This window comes from Leptonychotes weddellii, chromosome 4 (genome assembly GCF_054177405.1).
Source record: "Leptonychotes weddellii isolate Sample4059 chromosome 4, ASM5417740v2, whole genome shotgun sequence".
NCBI classification, from domain to species: Eukaryota; Metazoa; Chordata; class Mammalia; order Carnivora; family Phocidae; genus Leptonychotes; species Leptonychotes weddellii.
In genome coordinates this window covers 37,411,566-37,431,409 of record NC_138372.1, presented here as the reverse complement: position 1 = coordinate 37,431,409, position 19,844 = coordinate 37,411,566, and the positions used below count along the sequence as shown (strand labels likewise).

The 19,844-nt window shown below is 36.0% G+C and overlaps 1 protein-coding gene across 6 annotated transcripts in view; it reads left to right on the top strand.

Annotated features, from left to right (window-relative positions):
• EPS15 (epidermal growth factor receptor pathway substrate 15) overlaps positions 1-19,844 on the top strand; it is a 138,508-nt gene that overhangs the window by 30,670 nt on the left and 87,994 nt on the right. For 3 of the 6 annotated variants that reach the window (XM_081816899.1, XM_081816901.1, XM_081816903.1), the window contains exons 2-8: positions 242-283; positions 4,426-4,515; positions 5,584-5,631; positions 9,020-9,115; positions 11,418-11,483; positions 13,056-13,181; positions 15,231-15,290. In XM_081816899.1, coding sequence (XP_081673025.1) covers positions 242-283; positions 4,426-4,515; positions 5,584-5,631; positions 9,020-9,115; positions 11,418-11,483; positions 13,056-13,181; positions 15,231-15,290 — 528 coding nt within the window. Of the gene's footprint in view, positions 1-241; positions 284-4,425; positions 4,516-5,583; positions 5,632-9,019; positions 9,116-11,417; positions 11,484-13,055; positions 13,182-15,214; positions 15,291-19,844 lie in introns of those variants that run through there. The other 3 variants (XM_081816902.1, XM_081816900.1, XM_081816904.1) reach the window with 3 other exon arrangements.

Here is a 19,844-nt window from a genome sequence, read left to right as displayed (position 1 = left end):
ATGTCTTTCTCTGTTTGACTTATTTCACTCAACATAATACCCTCCAGTTTGTCTGCTTGATTCTTAATATATATGTCTGCCTTTATTCACTTTCCTTTCCCCCTCGAAACTAAACCAGACTTTTCAAAATCAAGGATATTTTACTCTTACTCATCTTTGTTTCTCAAATATCTGTTGAAAGAATGCAAATATACTAATACAGATTATTGAATAGCATTTAATTTTTAATTATTTATTTTAGTTATCAAGTGGGAATCCTGTATATGAAAAATACTACAGACAGGTAAGATTTTTGTTTCTTTGTTGTCCTAGATTGAATATAAAAATACTTCCAACTCTTGATGGTATATTTGCAGATCACCAGCCATCTGAACACATTTGATGTGTCTTGTTTTCAATTTCTTGTGCTTTAACCTCCTGCTTTGACTGCTTAATGCTTTTGACAAGCTATCAGAAAAATAAAGGAAAGAGATAATTAAGCCCAAACACTTAATTGCTTAAATGTCTGTCTATCCATATTATGTATACCATTAGATATGTTATAAAATCCATGTAACATTAGATATATTAATCTAGATATAAATATCCAAATTAATTTTAAGCCAAATAGAAAAGACTTTTCTGGTTTTTTGTTTGTTTGTTTTTTAAAGATTTTATTTATTTATTTGACAGAGAGAGAGACCGTGAGAGAGGGAATACAAGCAGAGAGAGTTGGAGAGGGAGAAGCAGGCTTCCCGCGGAGCAGGGAGCCCGATGTGGGGCTCGATCCGAGGACGCTGGGATCATGACCTGAGCTGAAGGCAGACGCTTAACGACTGAGCCACCCAGGCACCCCTTTTCTGTTGTTTTTAAGACTTATTAAAGTTTAGGGACGCCTGGGGGGCTCACTTCGTTAATCGGTTGGCTCTTGATTTCGGCTCAGGGCATGATCTCAGGATTGTGAGATCGAGCTCTCCCCCTACCCCCACCTTGTGGGGCTCCATGCTCAGAGAGGAGACTGCTTGTCCCTCTCCCTCCGCCTGTTCCCCTCCCCTCCCTCGTGCCCTTTCTCTTGCATGCATGCTCGCTCTCTCAAATAAATAAAATCTTATTAAAAAAGACTTGTTTAATTTTCACAAAGTTAAAACTATGATTTTCATACAAATATGAAATGAACATGTGTCAAGGATTTTATTTACCTCAATTAATTACTGGAAGAACCAGTAAGACGTAAAAATGAGAATATGAGTTGTAGAGATTTATATTCTCCACCAGACAAAATTCATTTATTGGTATGGACAGGAATCATTGCATTGCCATCAGTTTTCTGTAATTTAACTTATATTCCTACTAGGGTAAAAGAGCCCAGTCAATAGAAAATCAATCAGGGGTGCATACATCAAATCTCTTGAGGGTGTAGACAATCTCATTTGCGCATTTCCAAATACTGGATCATTTTTCCTAACAATCTCCTCGCCCGTGATCATGATCACAGAAAAGGCTATAATTTGACCTGGCTATTTACATAATTACAGCAAGTTTATTAATGAACCATTGTAAGTCTCCTTGGGTATGACTTGCAAATCTACAGACATATAGTCATTATTTAACAACTTCTGAGCCTGGAGAATTAATTTCTACCTGAAATTTCTAAAGAATCTTGGATTGTACTTTTTAAAGCCTTTGCTATTTTTCCTCTGTCCTGAGACTAGAACCCAAACCTTAGAAATTCTTTCCCCCATATTTCATCTGCAGCACATATAAATTTAAATGAATTATCTCTTCTTGAGGTTTCCCATATCTGCTAAGGTTCCTAGCCTGCTAAGTGACCTTGCTTTACTATCTCTGAGACTGGGACCTTATAAACCAGGTTGCAGGCCAGTTTTCTTGGGAGGGCTTTCTAGACATTGTCTCTGCATAAGTCAGTCCTTTTTCCTTAATAGTGGCTTTTTCTTTCTAAATAAAAGATACCTATTCTCACATAGGCCTTATTTTTTTTTTTTAAGATTTTATTTATTTATTTGACAGAGAGAGACAGCGAGAGAGGGAACACAAGCAGGGGGAGTGGGAGAGGGGGAAGCAGGCTTCCCGCTGAGCGGGGAGCTGGATGCAGGGCTCAATCTCAGGACCCTGGGATCATGACCTGAGCCGAAGGCAGACGCTTCACGACTGAGCCTTCCAGGCGCTTTATTTTGTGCAGTTTATTTATTCAACTATATCCTGAGAAAAAGAAAAAATTATTTAGCCTGTTAACAACTATATTGCCATAAAAATAAGGACATTCCATTGAAAGCTTTGTTTTTGAGTTCTGAAAGGTCAGTGAAAATCAGATACCATTGAAAGCTATTTCATTCAGTTTACAAAAGCAGAGCCTACTAAATTGAGGGTTAAAGATAACATAAGGAGAAAAAAAGAAAGGGCTTTTCTACATATCCATTAGAAAACAGAATATTAAAAATAATACCAATGGTATTCCAAGTTAATAACCATAATTAAATATTCCTCAACAGTTTATTCAGTCCTGTGTAATTAATTCTTCTTCCCCTGAATCTTGGGTCAGGAGTCTGCTTTCATGAAATAAAACTACTAGACTGCATAGTCCCAGATATTCTGACTTAGTTCACCAGTACAGTCTGAGAGTTGTCTAAAGTGATATCAGCTCAGAAGTCTTTATACAAAAGTCTATGTTTTGAAGGGTTAATAATTCAGATTATGTGGGATAGTTCTTTCCATGAGGCTCTGAAACCGTCTTACTTTGTCTTTGATGAAGACACAGATTCTAATCTGTAGCTTATGGCAGAGCAAGCCTTTGGGCAAGTGTCAGAGTATAACAGAAACTCCTGTACATGACAGAGACTAAATGGCTGTGTTTAATTTATGATAGTAACCAAAAGAATGGAAGATAGTAAAATTGGAATATGATACATAAATATTTCATGAGCGTTTGATCAGTGTTTCCCTTGATGGTCTTTCTGTTTAGGTCATGCTAGGGATAATGTCCCCCCACCCCAACCGCCCAGTCAGGGAGTAGGCAAAGAAGAAGGAGTTCTGCAGATTTTTAGAGGCAGGTTTCTCAACCCTTTTTGTACTTCCTTGTTACCCCAAATTTGGATTGGGCAATTTTTTCTTTTTTGCTGAGTGCCTGATTTATCCCATGTTCCAGCACTTTCTGAAAGAAAGGATTTCTCTTTTGCATCTTTGCTGGGATTGGCCTGTCTGAAATGCTTTGTGTATGTTTACAACAAACAATCTTTTAACTAAACTGGAAAAACAGCTAGCTCACAAATATCCTTGAATCATGTTACTTTTCCCATGACTTTTTAAAAATTTACTTTTCATTTTTACAAACAGTTTTACTTTAGGAAATTTTTACAGAAGTGAAAATCATTTTTTTTGAGCTGTTTTTCTGTTTTAAAGGAAAATCCCTATCAATTAAAATGATGTGTTTCTGTTAATGTGCTTTAGGAACTTAAGAATTTTTAAAATGTTTCCTTAAGTTTATTATGGAATCACTGCTGGTTTTAGAGCTGATACTGCTTTGATTTTTTTTTTAAGTGTTGCAGTTTCTAAGAATAAGTATAAAAGGAGAAGTTAATGATCTAAAGATGTTTGAAAAAAACAGATAACATATACAGCTATTCCCATTTGTCAAAAGACCTCTCCAGAAAATGCTACCCTTTTCCTCCTATTAATATTAAGTTTATTAGAATTTATTTATTTATTTATAAATTTATTTGAGAGAGAGCGAGAGAGAGAGCATGAGCAGGAGGAGGGACAGAGGGAGAGGGAGAAGCAGACTCCCTGCTGAGCACAGAGTCCGACGTGGGGCTTGACCCCAGGACCTTGGGATCATGACCTGAGCCGAAGGCAGACGCTTAACTGACTGAGCCACCCAGGTGCCCTGAATTTATTAGAATTTAAAGGGTACCGGGTGCCTGGGTGGCTCAGTCAGTTAAGCGTCTGCCTTCGGCTCAGGTCATGATCCCAGGATCCTGGGATCAAGCCCCGCATCGGGCTCCCCGCTCTGCGGGAAGCCTGCTTCTCCCTCTCCCACTCCCTCTGCTTGTGTTCCCTCTCTCACTGTGTCTCTCTCTGTCAAATAAATAAATAAAATCTTTAAAAAAAATTTAAATGGTACCTATAGAAGACTTAGAGTCAGAAGATATATGTTAACGTTGTGAGTCCACTAATTTTGCTGTACTTCCTCTGAGCTTCAGTTTTTCCATTTGTGTAATGGACGTGATAAAAAACTTTGTAAATTGCCAGTGCTATTGAGATGGTATTCTACACATGTGGTTCTCCATATATTTCTTGCCTTTGTTAGTCAAAGGATTCCTGTTCCCTTTTTGAAAAAGCCAGTTCCCAAGTCACAGGGAGGGAGGCAGGTAAAATGATGATAATTTTGTCTTTGTGGTTGTCGTCAACTTATGGTTTGTATCTTTTCAGGTTGATACAGGCAATACTGGACGGGTATTGGCTTCTGATGCTGCTGTTTTCCTGAAAAGATCAGGGCTTCCAGACTTGATACTTGGGAAGGTAGTATTTGTTCATTTTATTTTTATTTTTATTTTTTTAAAAGATTTTATTTATTCATGAGAGAGAAAGAGGCAGAGGGAGAAGCAGGTTGCCCAAGGAGCAGGGAGCCCAGTGTGGGACTTGATCCCAGGACCCTGGGATCATGACCTGAGCTGAAGGCAGATGCTCAACCATCTGAGCCATCCAGGCGCCCGTATTAATGAATATTTATTTAGTAGTATAAATAAATTGGATGCAAATTTAGAAAGATACCGTCAAGAAACGTAGAAGTAAGAATTGAATCATTGAAGCAGTTACAGTAATGCAATGGAGGAAATTTGTGGTGCAGTGATTTACCCTTTTGAAAAGTAAGGTGTTTTTCAGATTTTTAGAAAACCAGTTACTTTTTAGTGGGATGAAATGAGGAAGTAATAGTACATTTGGGTATTGTGGGGAGAAACAGTGCAGGCTGGGAACCTTGCCACCCACTCAGAGAGTTGGCTCTGTCTCTGCTTCCTCTATTATAACTGTCTCTAACTGTGTTTAATTTGTGGTGAATAGAGTTGGGGATGAGAGGCTTAGAAAAGAGCACAAAAAAGTGGAAAGTCCCTCTCCTGGCTAAATCTCCTTGTGAATCCTTATACATGATATTGATAATAGTTATTATAAATTAATAATTTAATTATTCACAAATAAACATGAACTATTTCAGCTTGCCCATAAGGAAGAATATCATCTTAACATGAAACTAAAATCAAGGTAATAGGTTCTAGTAGAAAGAGCATTGGATTTGGAGTTAGAACCTGGGTTAATGAAAAAGGCATTGGACTTGGAAGTTAGAACCTGGGTGTCACTTCTTTACTTGATGCCTTGAATGTTCTTGAGTAAGTATCTCCACTGGGCCTTAGTTTCTTTGTGTAGGATTGCACTAAATGACCTTTAAGGTTTCTTTCCACTTTCAATTCTATGATTCTTAAATCTGAGGACCAAAGAGAATGAAGTTGTAAATTACAGGGATTTAATTTATCTTTAAGATGATTTTTGTTTAAAATATAGATTGACTTTTTTTTTTTTTTTTCTGAATTTCAGATTTGGGATTTAGCTGACACAAATGGCAAAGGAATCCTGAACAAACAAGTAAGATTCAGAGATACATATGAAAATTTTTTTGAGTGCTTCAGAATAAAAAATAACCAGAATTTTTTTCTAATTTTAAACTAGGAGTTGGTTTTTTACCAACATTAGGGTTTTGCAAAGGCAAGTGTTACTACAATATATTGGAAAATATTTCCAATTCAGTAGACATTAAAGTAACTGATTCCCAAAGGTTAGTGTTCATTTGGTGACATTGTTCTCCTGGAATGTCTTAGTCTGTTGGGGCTTCTCTAACAGGATAACAGGGGCTTCTCTAACAGGCTAACACAGACTGGATGGCTTATAAATAGCAGAAATTTATTGCTCACAGTTCTGGAGGCTGGAAGTACAAGGTCAGGCTGCCAACCTGTCTTCTTGGTCGCCGACTTCTTGTATCCTTATAAGGCAGAAGGGGCTAGGAATCATTCTGGATCCTCTTTTTTAAAGCACTAATCCCATTCATGAGGGCCCCACCCTGATGCCTTAAGCACTTCTCAAAGGCCCTACCTCCTAATACCATTACCTTTGGAGGTTAGGATTTCAACATTCAGTTTCTTGTACAGTATACTTGTGAGTATTCTGGTCTAGGTCTTACTTTTGGCATATAAACCAAAAAATGGTTTACAGGCCATAAGTAAATCCTAGACTAGAAATACATGAAAGCGATTATGGGTATTGGATACCATCAGTGTACTTTGAAATTCAGCTTGTTGGGGATGAATTTCAGAGTTCCATAGGACTGAATTCCAAGCTTGTTGCATGCTGATACATTGGCTGAGCACTGCTACTCAAAGTTAATTCCCCCATATGGGATAGCTGAAGCAGCATCATACTCAGAAAAGGGATGGGAAATTTAGATGAGAGGGTCAGAATATCCAGTCCCTTAATTAAGATTCCAGGGTTAGATTGTAGTCCCCATTGGAGCCCCTGAGCAAGAGGGCCAGTTGGTCCATTGGAGACATAGGAAGACTAACTTCATATGGGCAGCCAGGGTACTGTGCGCCCAGTCAGCAAGTATTTGAGTACCTTTTTTGAGTCAGGCTTTGGAAGTGCAGAAGTGTACATGACAGATGTAGTCTCTGTCTGCATGAGTTTGTAGTATAATAAATTCTTCACTGATATTCCTGGACGTTGGATGTTGAGTTTGAATTGTCTTTGTTAAATCCAAGTGGCTGGATTTGTGGGTCTGCAGTTAAATTTTTTTTTTTTTTTAAGATTTTATTTATTTTTTGACAGAGAGAGAGACAGCGAAAGAGGGAACACAAGCAGGGGGAGTGGGAGAGGGAGAAGCAGGCTTCCCGCTGAGCAGGGAGCCTGATGCGAGGCTCGATCCCAGTACCGTGGGATCATGACCTGAGCTGAAGGCAGACGCTTAATGACTGAGGCACCACACGCCCCTGCAGTTAAACTTTGATATTTGCATTGGAGAAATAGATTTTTGAATTAACATCAAAGAAAGGAAAGAAACCAATATTTATTGAGTTTCTATGTGCCAAAAATGACAGTAGGTGTTTTCTTTCTATAGTATGGTTTTTATTTTGTTCCTCATAATACATGGAAGGTAGGTATTAGAAAAATTTTGCATAAAAATTTTATTTAACTTGCCCATGGCCTCACAACTTTAAGTAGCAGAACTAGAATTTAATGCAGGACTATTTCACTTCAGTGCCCATCCATACTATGGGGGTGGACCTGATTACCTAACAGTAATTGAATCTCTCATCAATGAGAAAGGAAAGAGGGTTGATGTTGGAGTACTTAGAATACCAGCATTTATTTATTTATTTATTTATTAAAAGAGTTTAATTATTTGAGAGAGAGAGAGAGAGCAAGCACATGAAGGGGGAGGGGCAGAGGGAGAGGGAGAAGCAGACTCCCCGCTGAGCAGGGAGCCCGAGGCAGGGCTCAGTCCCAGGACCCTGGGATCATGACCTGAGCTGAGGGCAGATGCTTAACCAACTAAGCCACCCAGGCACCCCCAGAATACCAGCATTTAAAGGTTGGAGGAAGCATTGACTCCAAGAGAAGAGACTTGAAAGGTCAGAGAAAAGGTAGAAGAGTTTATGAAGCTATGTTGGTAGAAGAGAGTTTCTGGGAGTTATCATACTGTCCAGACTTCCAAAAGAATAAGTAGGATGAGGTGGGTTTTTTTGTGTTTTGTTTTGTTTTTTGAGGCTATTGTATTTGGTAGCTAAGAGGTTATTTGTGACATAGGCATTGGTTTCTCTAGCTAATGGTGGGAGTTGAAGTCAGATTGTATAAAAGCTTGTGGAGTGAATGAAAAGGGAAGGGGAGATCTTGAAATACCATCTTTTCAAGAAATTTGTGAGTGAAGGCAAGGTATTGTATAAAGCAGACAAACCTGCAAGGTTCTAAGAACAGGTTAGGAATTGGGTAAGAAGGGTATAGGTGAGAATAGGAGGTTTGAGAAAAGTGGTGATGGGTTGATTGCATCAGCAACTAAGTACTAAGTTCTAAGTGATTATAACTGGAGTAAAAGCATTTGTTATGTCTTTTCCCAGACCTGACTTTAACTCAGAACAGCTGAAAACCAGTTGCTTCAGCATCTCTGCATTTATTTATTAAATTTTAGACTGAGGTTTCAAGTGCCAGAAATCCAAGGACCTTTGGGAGAGATTTTCAAGTATTTTAAGTTAGGCAGTTATGTAATTGTTGTAGGTGCTGCACAGTAGCTCTGTATTCTCTCTAGCTTTCCTGGAATAGCAGTGGTTGAGTCACTTCAATGATTGGCCCTGTTTCAAAATTGTCATCTTAAATCCAGAGATGACTTTTGATAACATTCAGTTGTTATTTTCTTCTAGGCATTTTCCAGACTCTTTTTCCTCAATTAAATGATAAGAACAATTTTTAACATCATTAAATATTTTTTTTTTAAAGGTTTTATTTATTTATTTGACAGACAGAGATAGCGAGAGCAGGAACACAAGCAGGGGGAGTGGGAAAGGGAGAAGCAGGCCTCCCACCGAGCAGGGAGCCCGATGCGGGGCTCGATCCCAGGACCCTGGGATCATGACCCGAGCCGAAGGCAGACGCCTAACGACTGAGCCACCCAGGCGCCCCCATCATTAAATATTTTTGAAGCATGTATTAATTTTGTATAATTTCCACTATCTGTATGTATCACAGTTTATTTAAGTATTTTCCCATTATATTAATACATTTTGCTATTTATAATGTTAGGAACATCTTTGTACATAGATGTCTTCTTAATTTTAAAGCAAGTGTTTTCAGGCAAATGTGCTGTTATATTTGTTGCTACATAAAGATCTTGGAATAATTATGAATTGTTTTATATTTTCAGATTGCAAGTGTGTGGATGGATGGATGGATGGATAGATAATGCACTTAATTTCATGCTTCTCTTTCTCAGGAATTCTTTGTTGCTTTGCGTCTTGTGGCATGTGCCCAGAATGGATTGGAGGTTTCACTGAGTAGCTTAAACCTGGCCGTCCCTCCACCAAGATTTGTAAGAAATGATCTTAAATTTAAATTGTATTTAATTTAAAAAATGATACTACATGATTTAGAAATTAAAATTGCCATATTAAAAAATTCCTCTAACCCCTATCAGCCAGCTACCTGATTTTCTTTCTTAATGGCTACTGCTGTTATTAGTTTCTTATATATCCTTCTAGATTTATTATATGTGTATATAAAGAAATATAAATACCCACTTCCTCATTTTACATTGATAGTAGTATACAATTAATAAACACAATTCTATACCTTTTCAAATAATGTTTTAGAGATCTTTACATAAAAGCATCTTTATTCTTTTTTATAGCTGTATAGTATTTCCTTGCTTCTATTTACATAAAATGTTTAAAGTTTTTATTTAAATTCAGTTAATTAACATACAGTGTAACACTAGTTTCAGGTGTACAATATAGTGATTCAGCACTTCCATACAACACCCAGTGCTCATCACAGCAAGTGCCCTCCTTAATCCCCATTACCTGTTTAACCTATCCCCCCACACCTCCCCTTTACCATAATTTGTTTAACTTCCTGTTGATAGGTTTTTAGCTTGTTTCTAATCTTTTATTATTAAAAAAATGCTGCAATGAAAAATGAACTTGGGTATATGTCATTTTGTATGTGTAGAAATATATTTATATGTGCATATTCTCAGAAGTGGAATTGCTGTTTCAGAAGTTTGCTCATTTGTGCAATTTTCATATATAATATAAACTTGTCTTCCATAATGGTTGTACTCATTCACAATCCCGCCATCAATTGGTTGAGTGCACTTTTGCTAACATACTGTTGTTAAACTTTTTGATCCTTGTCAATTTGAGAGGTGACAAATGGAATGTTAAGTGTAGTTTTAATTTGCCCATTTGGTTTTATAGAGTGAGTTTGAGTAGTTTTTCTCATGCTTATGGGCCATTTACATTACCTTTATGTGAAATGTCTGTTTAAAGCTTTTGCCCATTTTTTTTAGATTATTGGTCTTTTTTTTTTAAATTGAATTCTAGAGGCTACACTCATACACACACACACACACACACACACACACACCACACATATTTTTTTTTCTCCAGTTTGTCATTTGTCTTTTGACATTTTGATGTTTTTTTCCCATAAGGAGGTCATTGTTCTTTATGTAAATGAGTTAAAAGGATTTAATTTTTTTATGGTTTCTTTTTTCACATTTATGTTAGTCTTGATATCAAGTATGAGTATGGATTCAAATTTATGTTTTTTTCAAGATGGCTACTTTAGACCTAATACAGTTTATTAAATAACCAGTTTTTTCCTTACTGATTTGAAATGCCACCTCAGTCATGTATTTTGGTTTCTTTTTGGATTTTTCTGTTCTTTTTGGTCTGTTTATCCATATGCTTATCTCATATTGTTTTAATTATCATATTTGGTAATTTGTTTTTACATCTGATAGGGCTATTCCTCCCTACCCTATCCCCCTTTTCAGAAGTTTCATGGCTCTTACTTTTTTTTGGTTTGTTTGTTTTAGATTTTATTTATTTATTAGAGAGAGCATGAGTGGGGGGCGGTTAGGGTTAGAGGGAGAGGGAGAAGCATATTCTGAGCAGGAAGCCTGACACAGGGCTCGATCCCAGGACCCTGAGATCATGACCTAAGCCGAAGGCAGACACTTAACAGACTGAGTCACCCAGGCGCTATGACTCCTAGTTGTTTTTAAATTCAGTATTTTAAAAGTATTTGGTCTGAATATTATGAATTCAACTTCAGTTTTGAGAACTTCTGCATTTGTAGGTTTAGGCATGGAATCAGAGGGTTAATTTAGGGATTTGTTGCCTAACTATATTATTATAAAAATGTTTCAATATATCCATCTGTCTCTATAAGCAGATAAATATAACAACTTGGGCATGCTGTTAATAGGTTCATGTACTTGTAACTTAAGAAATCTTAAGTTGGGTTCTTGTCCCAGTTTGCTTTCCTTAAATAGTGTTGGGAAAAAGTCATCAGTTAACAGGGCCACAAATATTTTTGTTACATTGAGATATCTTTATCTTGATATCAGTTGTAATAAGATTTCTTCTATAACACTTAAATGTTTCAGTTAGTGCTCTAATACCATTTATGCAGCTAACTCAGATAACTTTGTTTTTGTTTCATTTGTATTTAGATGAAAGTCTAATAGAGTCAATGTTAAAATAGTGTCCTGTGTGCTTTGAGTTCCGAATTTTGTATGAATGTATTTAAATCCAAGGACCACTTTTTCTTTGTTGTTTATTGATGTGAGGTTTTCAACTCTTCATGTGCTCTATTTTCCTTTCTAGCATGATACCAGTAGTCCTTTGCTAATCAGTGGAACTTCTGTAGCTGAGCTCCCATGGGCTGTAAAAGTAAGTAAACTTTGTAACTGCTTTTTCCTTACCACTGCTTTGCTTCCTACCCACATAATCCTCTTCCCCTATTTCCAAAATCTATTGTAATCTGCATGAGATTTTCATTTTTACTGTAGGAGAAATACTAGTACTAGAAATCTTTTGAGAGATGTTACTGTTCTGTCAATCATTTTGTGACAATTGATTTGGCTTAATCTCATTTCTGTTACAGTATAAACTAAAAATGGTGATATCATAATACTATTTTATGAATAAGTAGTTTACCCCACTGGTATTATTTCCTGTTCAAAAATTATGGTTAACCATGGGGCGCCTGGGTGGCTCAGTCGGTTAAGCGACTGCCTTCGGCTCAGGTCATGATCCTGGAGTCCCGGGATCAAGTCCCGCATCGGGCTCCCTGCTCGGCAGGGAGCCTGCTTCTCCCTCTGACCCTCCCCCCTCTCATATGCTCTCTGTCTCTCTCATTCTCTCTGTCTCAAATAAATAAATAAAATCTTTAAAAAAAAAAAAAAATTATGGTCAACCAGATAATTCTCCTTATGGCTCTAAAACTAACAATTTTGTATTAAATCTTTTTCTGAAGTGGATCATTTTATCTATTTGGAGACATCACACTAGTTATAGCTATCTTACCAGATTTTTTAAATTGTAATTTTTAAATAATACTAGAATATAGCAGATCAGATGACCTTTAATAAATATGAATAGTTTTGTCAGAAAGTCATTTGGTTTGTAGGTCTATGCTTGTGTATTTTTAACTAATTCTAAAAAGTATAGGGATCTGGCTTTGGGCAAATCACAAATGATAGGTTGTTTTTTTTTTTTTTTTTAAAGATTTATTTATTTATTTTAGAGAGAGAGCACACATGCAAGAGGGGGGAGGGGCAGAATGAGAGCATCTCAAGCAGACTCCGCTGTGAGTGCGAAGTCCAACTTGGGGCTCAACATGGGGCTTGATCTCATAACCCTGAGATGATGACCTGAGCAGAAATCAAGAGTCTGACTCTCAACCGATGGAGCTACCCAGGTGCTCCACAAACAGTAGTTTTTTATGTTATACAGATAACTTCCCAGGATTCTAGGGAATGCCTATTATCAATAAGAAAAGGAAATCTTGCTTTGGGAAAAATGGGGGAAACTTGATGTTTATTCCTATGGTGGTTATTTTCTTTTTAAAATCTGAGTTTGAAGTGTGACTAATACCATGTTGAGAAAGTCATAGAATGTCACTAACTAGCTGTGTGTTCTCTCAAAAGTTATTTCCTTGCTATGGATTTAAGTGAGGGTTGGACTAGATGCTCCTCTCAAAGCCCTTCCTATCACTAAAATATTTTGATTAAGCTAACAGAAAAGCAAACATAGTGTTCTAGCTACAAAAGGAGTGGAAGGGATACTGGACTCTTGAGTAACTTTTAAATTGTTATTTATAATAATATTTTTTGATGAAAGCAAAAAGTATTTTTAAATAATTTTTAAGAATATGTTGCCTGTTCTTTGAGGATTTGATTTTTATAACTGCAGTTAAATGCTTATCACCAGTATTAACTTGTGATCTTTTTTACATTATAGTCTGAAGATAAGGCCAAATATGATGCAATTTTTGATAGTTTAAGCCCAGTAAATGGATTTCTCTCTGGTGATAAAGTGAAACCAGTGTTGCTCAACTCTAAGTTACCTGTGGATATCCTTGGAAGAGTAAGATATTAAATTCTAAATGTAATTTTTATGTATCTTACTTTTGTATCTACCAGGAGCATTTATAGCTCATTGTTAAAAAAAATACTTAGATCTTATTTTGAAATTATATTATTATAGAATTTTTTGTTCTGATTTAATATGTAAAATTATTGCCAATTTTATTTGATATTCCCTCTAAGATATGAGTGCTTGAAATTAGTTATATATGTAAGCCCTTTGAGTAGGTCCTTTTTTCTTTGTGCTGTATACTCTGACTTCCCAGTTCCTTGATTTAATTTCTGGAGACCGTCTTTATTTTGTATCTGCTTCCTACTTAATAGCTGTATCATGGGGCCTTGCCATAAGGAATTGTTTCATCTCTGAAATAACTAGTTCTACTCTCTAAATAGAACTTCACACCTTTCTAGATCTCTTTCATAACTACTTGGAAGACCAATTCTTTGACTTCACAAGACTTTAAGTCTCAGAGTCCTTCACTTTCTCCATTTTTCAAATTTATTTTTTTTCCTCACCCAACTCGGTCCACAGTTTCATGTTGGTATCTTTAGCTCCCTTTTTGCCATGTTTTCTAACTTTCCCCTGAGCTGGTGAAAATCCAGCTTTGTGTTAAGCTAATTATGTGTCTTCTCTGTGGTTGCATATGGACTACTGAGAGTCTAATAAGATTGATACCATCATAATTTCATGATCACCAACTTTAGCTGGGCTTTCCCTACTCGTGGGCTGTTTCCATAGTGATTTCTCTCTAGGCCTCTTAATATAAACCTCATCTATTCTCATTAAACCTCCAGCCATTTCTTTAATCCCTTGCTTAGTCATAATACATAGGGTCAAATCCTGTCTGCACCATTTCTTAGATGTGTGACCTTGGGTGAATCATCAGAAAACCGTGTTAGTTTTTTAATCTTTAAAATGAGCATGATTCCCAGTTTATAGGGTTGTAAGGAGTAAATGTGATAATGTGTGTATTTAGCCCAGTGCTTCGTATGTATTCTTTGATGCTAGCTGCTGTGATGCTGATGGTGATAATGACTTACCACCACACCACCAGAAGTACTACTGGATCAGTAGTACTCGATAAATACTAATTTAAAAGCCATTTTCCAGTATTGTTTCTCATTAATCATTTCTCTACTATGTGGTCAGTATGAGATTTCTAAGCTATAAATATAATCCTGTTATTTTTTGACTTAAAAACTAATCCTCTTAGTAGCTTCCTGTTGCATTAGGATAAAGTCCACATTCCTTCAAGGCACTTAATGACCAGACACTTGCTTATCTCCATTCTCATCTCTTACCAGTATACTTTCTCTTCCTGCCCCAAGTAAAATTTTGTTGTTGAATGACTTAAATATCTTCTTTTCAAGAATTTAACATAGTTTTATAGCTGGTCTAAAGGTATGGAATCTACTCTATATTTAAACCAAATCTACTAGGTTCTTTTAGATTTATTTTTCTCTTGTAAGCCCTGGACATTAGTTGGTTCATAATTAATAACACAGTATTCACTGGATTTATCTTTTAGTTTATCAGAGATTCTGTATGGAAAATAATAATGGACTTAGTTGGAAATCTTCATGTTGACTACTGATTCTATAACTTAATAATGGTCGCATGATCCTAACTAAGTCCTGTCACCTCATGTCTAAAAGCAGGTTGATAGTACCACATGGAGTTGTTGCATGAATTAACTGAGATGATGTTTCTGAAAAAGCGTTGTAGCTGTTTAAAGTGCTGTGTACATAATTGTTTTCTTGAGAGAAACAAAATATTTTCTTTAAAATTTTGTAAGGAATTTTTATTTAAAAAATACTTGTATTAAGAATTATTACTTTTTATAATAATGTTAATACAGAATATAATAGTGATATAATAAAATGTTCAGCATAAATGAAATTTCTCTGAGAAATAGATATTTTAATGTTTAGATGAAACTTTCGCGCGCGTCCCTCTTCCCCCCCCCCGCCCCTGTTTATGTATTTGGTGTTTACAGGTAGCACATGAAATGAAAGAACATTAATTTTTGTCAGTTCTTTTCTTTTTAAGGTTTGGGAGTTGAGTGACATTGATCATGATGGAATGCTTGACAGAGATGAGTTTGCAGTTGTAAGTAACCTAATGCTCTTAAAATCTTAAACATCTTAATGGTTTTTCAAGTGAGAATTTCCCTGTTTATCCTCAGAGGAAAACTATATTTCCTTAAGATTGTTGGTATGTGGATTTTTATCTAAAGTGTACAGGTAGTCAATAAATATTTTTAAACAAATGGATAATAGAAAATGTATGTTTTACCATCTTCATTTTATTTGACTTTAAGGTACATAGGATTATCTGCTTTGGATAATATACTGTAAAGATGCTGAGTGGTATTGAGCCTTTGTTTTCCATCTTAACCAGGCACCACATCTCAGTACCTCCTTCTGCTATGGAATAATTTTACTTCATATATGCCCCCAGATTTTCACATTTGTTTTATTAAAAGAAAACATGGATAACACTGTAGTTGCACTTCATTTATAGAGTCAGAGAAAGTTTTGACATCTTATCTGAAGACATGTCATCTCTGGAAATTGGAAGTTAATTCCAAATAGAGTTGTGGTTATCTCTTCCTTAAAGGCTAGATACAACTCTGCTGTGAGCTCATGAATAGGAAATCTCTAATCCCCCTTTTAATCTCTTACTTGGAAATTCATCTGTTCAGATTTTCTGTCTTTATTTTGCTAAGAAATTACCTATTTCTTTGACTTTTTGAACTCATGACAGATTGGCATTATTCTTTTAATCTCTTCTGGGGTTGTGGTTGTGCTACTTTCTCATTCCAAATCTTGTGTATTTTTGCCCCCTCTCAAGAGATCTTTTGTTTAATTGAATTTTGTCTAGTTTTAAATCTTTTAAAAGAGCCATCTTTTGGATGTAATCATCCTTTCTATTATGTTTTGACTTTTTTATTCTTCTCAGCTTTTACTTTAGTTCTTCCTAGTTTCTTTTGGTTTGCCTTTAAAAAAAAAAATTTCGGAAAATGAGTACTAAGTCCCTTTATTTTTTATCATCTTTAATATTGAAAACATTTAAGGTATATATTTTCTCTTGAGTACAGGCTTAGCTGGATTCTATAGATACTGATATAAAGTATTCTCCTTTTTGCTGCTTTTTAGATAATTTTTAGGGTTTTTTTTACTATCTGTTGAGGAATATATTTCCTAATTTCAAAGTAGTTAAGTTTGGTTGGTTTTTAGTTACATATGTATATACTTTTAGCTTGATTAGATTACACCTCGAGAATGTGGTCTTTAAAATCTCTATTTAAAAAATTTCTTGGGGGGCACCTGGGTGGCTCAGTTGGTTAAGTGGCTGCCTTCGGCTCAGGTCATGATCCCAGAGTCCTGGGATCAAGCCCCGCATCAGGCTCCCTGCTCAGCAGGGAGCCTGTTTCTCCCTCTCCCTCTGCCTGCCTCTCTGCCTACTTGTTCTCTCTCTCTAGCTCTCTGTCAAATAAATAAATAAAATCTTTAAAAAAAAAAAAAATTTCTTGGGCGCCTGGGTGGCTGAGTCGGTTAAGCGGCTGCCTTCGGCTCAGGTCATGATCCCAGGGTCCTGGGATCGAGCCCCGCATCGGGCTCCCTGCTCAGCGGGAAGCCTGCTTCTCCCTCTGCCTGCCACTTCCCCTGCTTGTGCTCTCTCTCTCTCTGTGTCAAATAAATAAATAAAATATTAAAAAAAAAAATTTCTTGAGGTTTTCTTCTTTGCCAAGTTCATGACCTGTTTTTACATATGTTCCCTGGATGTGTCAGCATTTCTGCTCGGAAGATATTACACCTCTAAAAACTCATCATATCAATTTTATTGATTATGTTTTTGTTTCTCGTTTGCCTTATTTTTCCTTTTTTGCCCTTTCATAAATTTTATTCTGTTTATCTCCCAAGAGTCAACTAAAATAGGAAGAATAAGTATTATTACATTTGAAAAAAAATTGAGAAATGGAAACTTAAAGTGTGACTTGAGTTGATGGTCGTTAGTCCCTAGTATTTTTATTTTAACTTGGGTGATAATTGGGAAGTGGCAGGGGATACCCACTCAAGTGGTGACAAAAGTTTTCCCAGCTATATATTAAAGGTTGATTCAATGTTTGGTGTTTTTGGGAAAGAAAGTGGTATATTGAGATTTGGCTGATGTACTTTGAAAGACTGTCAAACTCTATATATTAACTTTTTATAAATAGCTTTTGTGTTAAGAATATTGGCAAAAAATCTTTGCATTGGTAAGATGTGTAGAGGAATTTTTTTTCTTATGAAGACAACAATTAAAAATTTCAAAGAAGCATTTGTATAAGCATAGTTAAGATAGATGGAGAATAGTATTATCCTCATTTGATTAATGGTAGTATGTGCTAAGGTAAGTGATTAAACACAGTTTATCTTATATGCCCTGAAGCCTTTTACTAGGTAACCTACTCTTTTTTAAAATAAAAGTAAGCCTTTATTGAAAGAATAATTTAAGAATGAATGACGCATTTATAGGAAGTTACTACTTAAAAAAAAATAGTGAACATCCATGTGCCTTCTAGATTTACTAATTTTAACATTTTGCACATTTGATTTCTTTCTATGTGCATTCCTCAGAAATGCTTACCAACTTTATCATGCCTTTAATTTTGGATTCCAGCTCATGTGATATTTTTTTTTTTAAGATTTATTTATTTGAGAAAGAGAAAGTGTGCACGAGTTGTGGGGGAGGGGCGGGAAGGGAGGGAAAGGAGAAAGAGAATCTCAAGCAGACTCCCTGCTGAGCATGGAACCCGACTGGGGGCTCAGGGCTCTATCCCACCACCCTGAGATCATGACCTAGGCCAAAATCAAGAGTCGGATGTTTAACCAGCTGAGCCACCCAGCCACTCTTCATGTGATATTTCTACTGCCTCTGTTCTCTTTTTATCTGGATTACCTGATATTTCTTATATTTAAAATGTATCTCTTGAAAACAGCATGTTGCTGTGTTTCAGTTTTTTACCTAATTTGACAGTTTTTGTCTTTTAAGATAATGATGCAGATATTGATTTTATTCCCCCTACCTTATTTATTTAACATTATTATTTTCTCTTTTTTTCCTGTTCCTATTGTTCCTGGTTATCAAGTAGGGATTCATTGAATTTTCCCTTCTTATTAAAGTGGAAATTCTGTTATAATGTCTATGCCATTAATGATTAATAACACCTATCCCTGTACTTAATCATACTTTCTCCAGTAGCTGAAAGTAAGTTAACCTTCACTCCAGTATAACAAGTCCTTTAGATTATTTTCACTTCTTTCTTCTTCACCTCCTAACCCCAGAAGATTTTAGAACATTTTTTGGTAACTAAAATTCTAGATTTTACTTGGTTAATTTAGTCCTTTCGGTTCTGGGTTTTTCCTTGTGGTTTTGTCAATATCAGTAGTCTCACTAGCATTGTTTTGGTAGACTTTGCCTGATAAATCTTTTTCCTTCTTTTTATTTCATGAATGGGGCAACATAGTGCATAGTATTTTTTTTTTTACTTTTCAGAATTTGTAACCTTTTTTTAATTGAAATAATATAATTAACACACAGTGTTGTATTAGTTTAAGGTGTACAACATACTGATTTAACAATTCTATACATTGCTCAGTAACCACAATAACCATAATAAGTATAGTTACTGTCTGTTACCAATGTTATTACAATCTTATTGATTATATTCCCTATGCTCTGCTTTTCATCTCTGTGACTTATTTATAACTGGAAGTTTGTACTTTTTAATCTCTTTTATCTATTTCACCCTCCCCGCCCCCCCCCCCACAACTACCGGTTTGTTCTCTGTATTTAAGAGTCTATTTTCTTGTTTGTTTTCTCTTTGTTTGTTTGTTCATATATTTCTTAGATTCCACATGTGAGTGAAATCATGGTATTTGTCTGACTTATTTCACTTAGCATTGTATTCTCTGGGGCTATCCATATTATTTTATTTTTTTAAAGATTTTATTTGTTTATTTGAGAGAGAGAGTGCACAAGAGGGGGTGGGGTCAGAGAGAGAAGCTGGCTTCTCACTGAGCAGAGAGCCTGATGCGGGACTCGATCCTGGGACTCCAGGGTCATGACCTGAGCCGAAGACAGTCGCTTAACCAACTGAGCCACCCAGGACTATCCATATTATTGCAAATGGCAAGATCTCATTCTTTTTTTATGGCTGAGTAATATTCCTGTGTGTGTGTACCACATCTCTTTATCCATTCATCTATCAGTGGACACTTGGGGTGCTTTGCTATTGCAAATAATGCTGCAATAAACATGGAGGTGCATACATCTTTTTGAATTAGTTTTTGTTTTCTTTGGGTAAATACCCAGTAGTGGAATTACTGGGTCATATAATATTTCTATTTTTAATTTTTTGAGGAACCTCCATACTTTTTTCCACAGTGGCTGCAGCAGTTTACATTCCCACCAACAGTACAGCAGGATTCCTTTTTCTCCACATCCTTGCTGACACTTGTTATTTCTTGTCTTTCTGATTCTGGCTAGTCTGACATGTGTAAGGTATTATCTCATAGTGGTTTTGATTTATATTTCCCTGGTGTCTCCTTTAGTATATGGTAGTTTTTCTGTTTTGCTTCTATGACTTTGGCGTTATCAAGGAGCACTAGCTAGGTA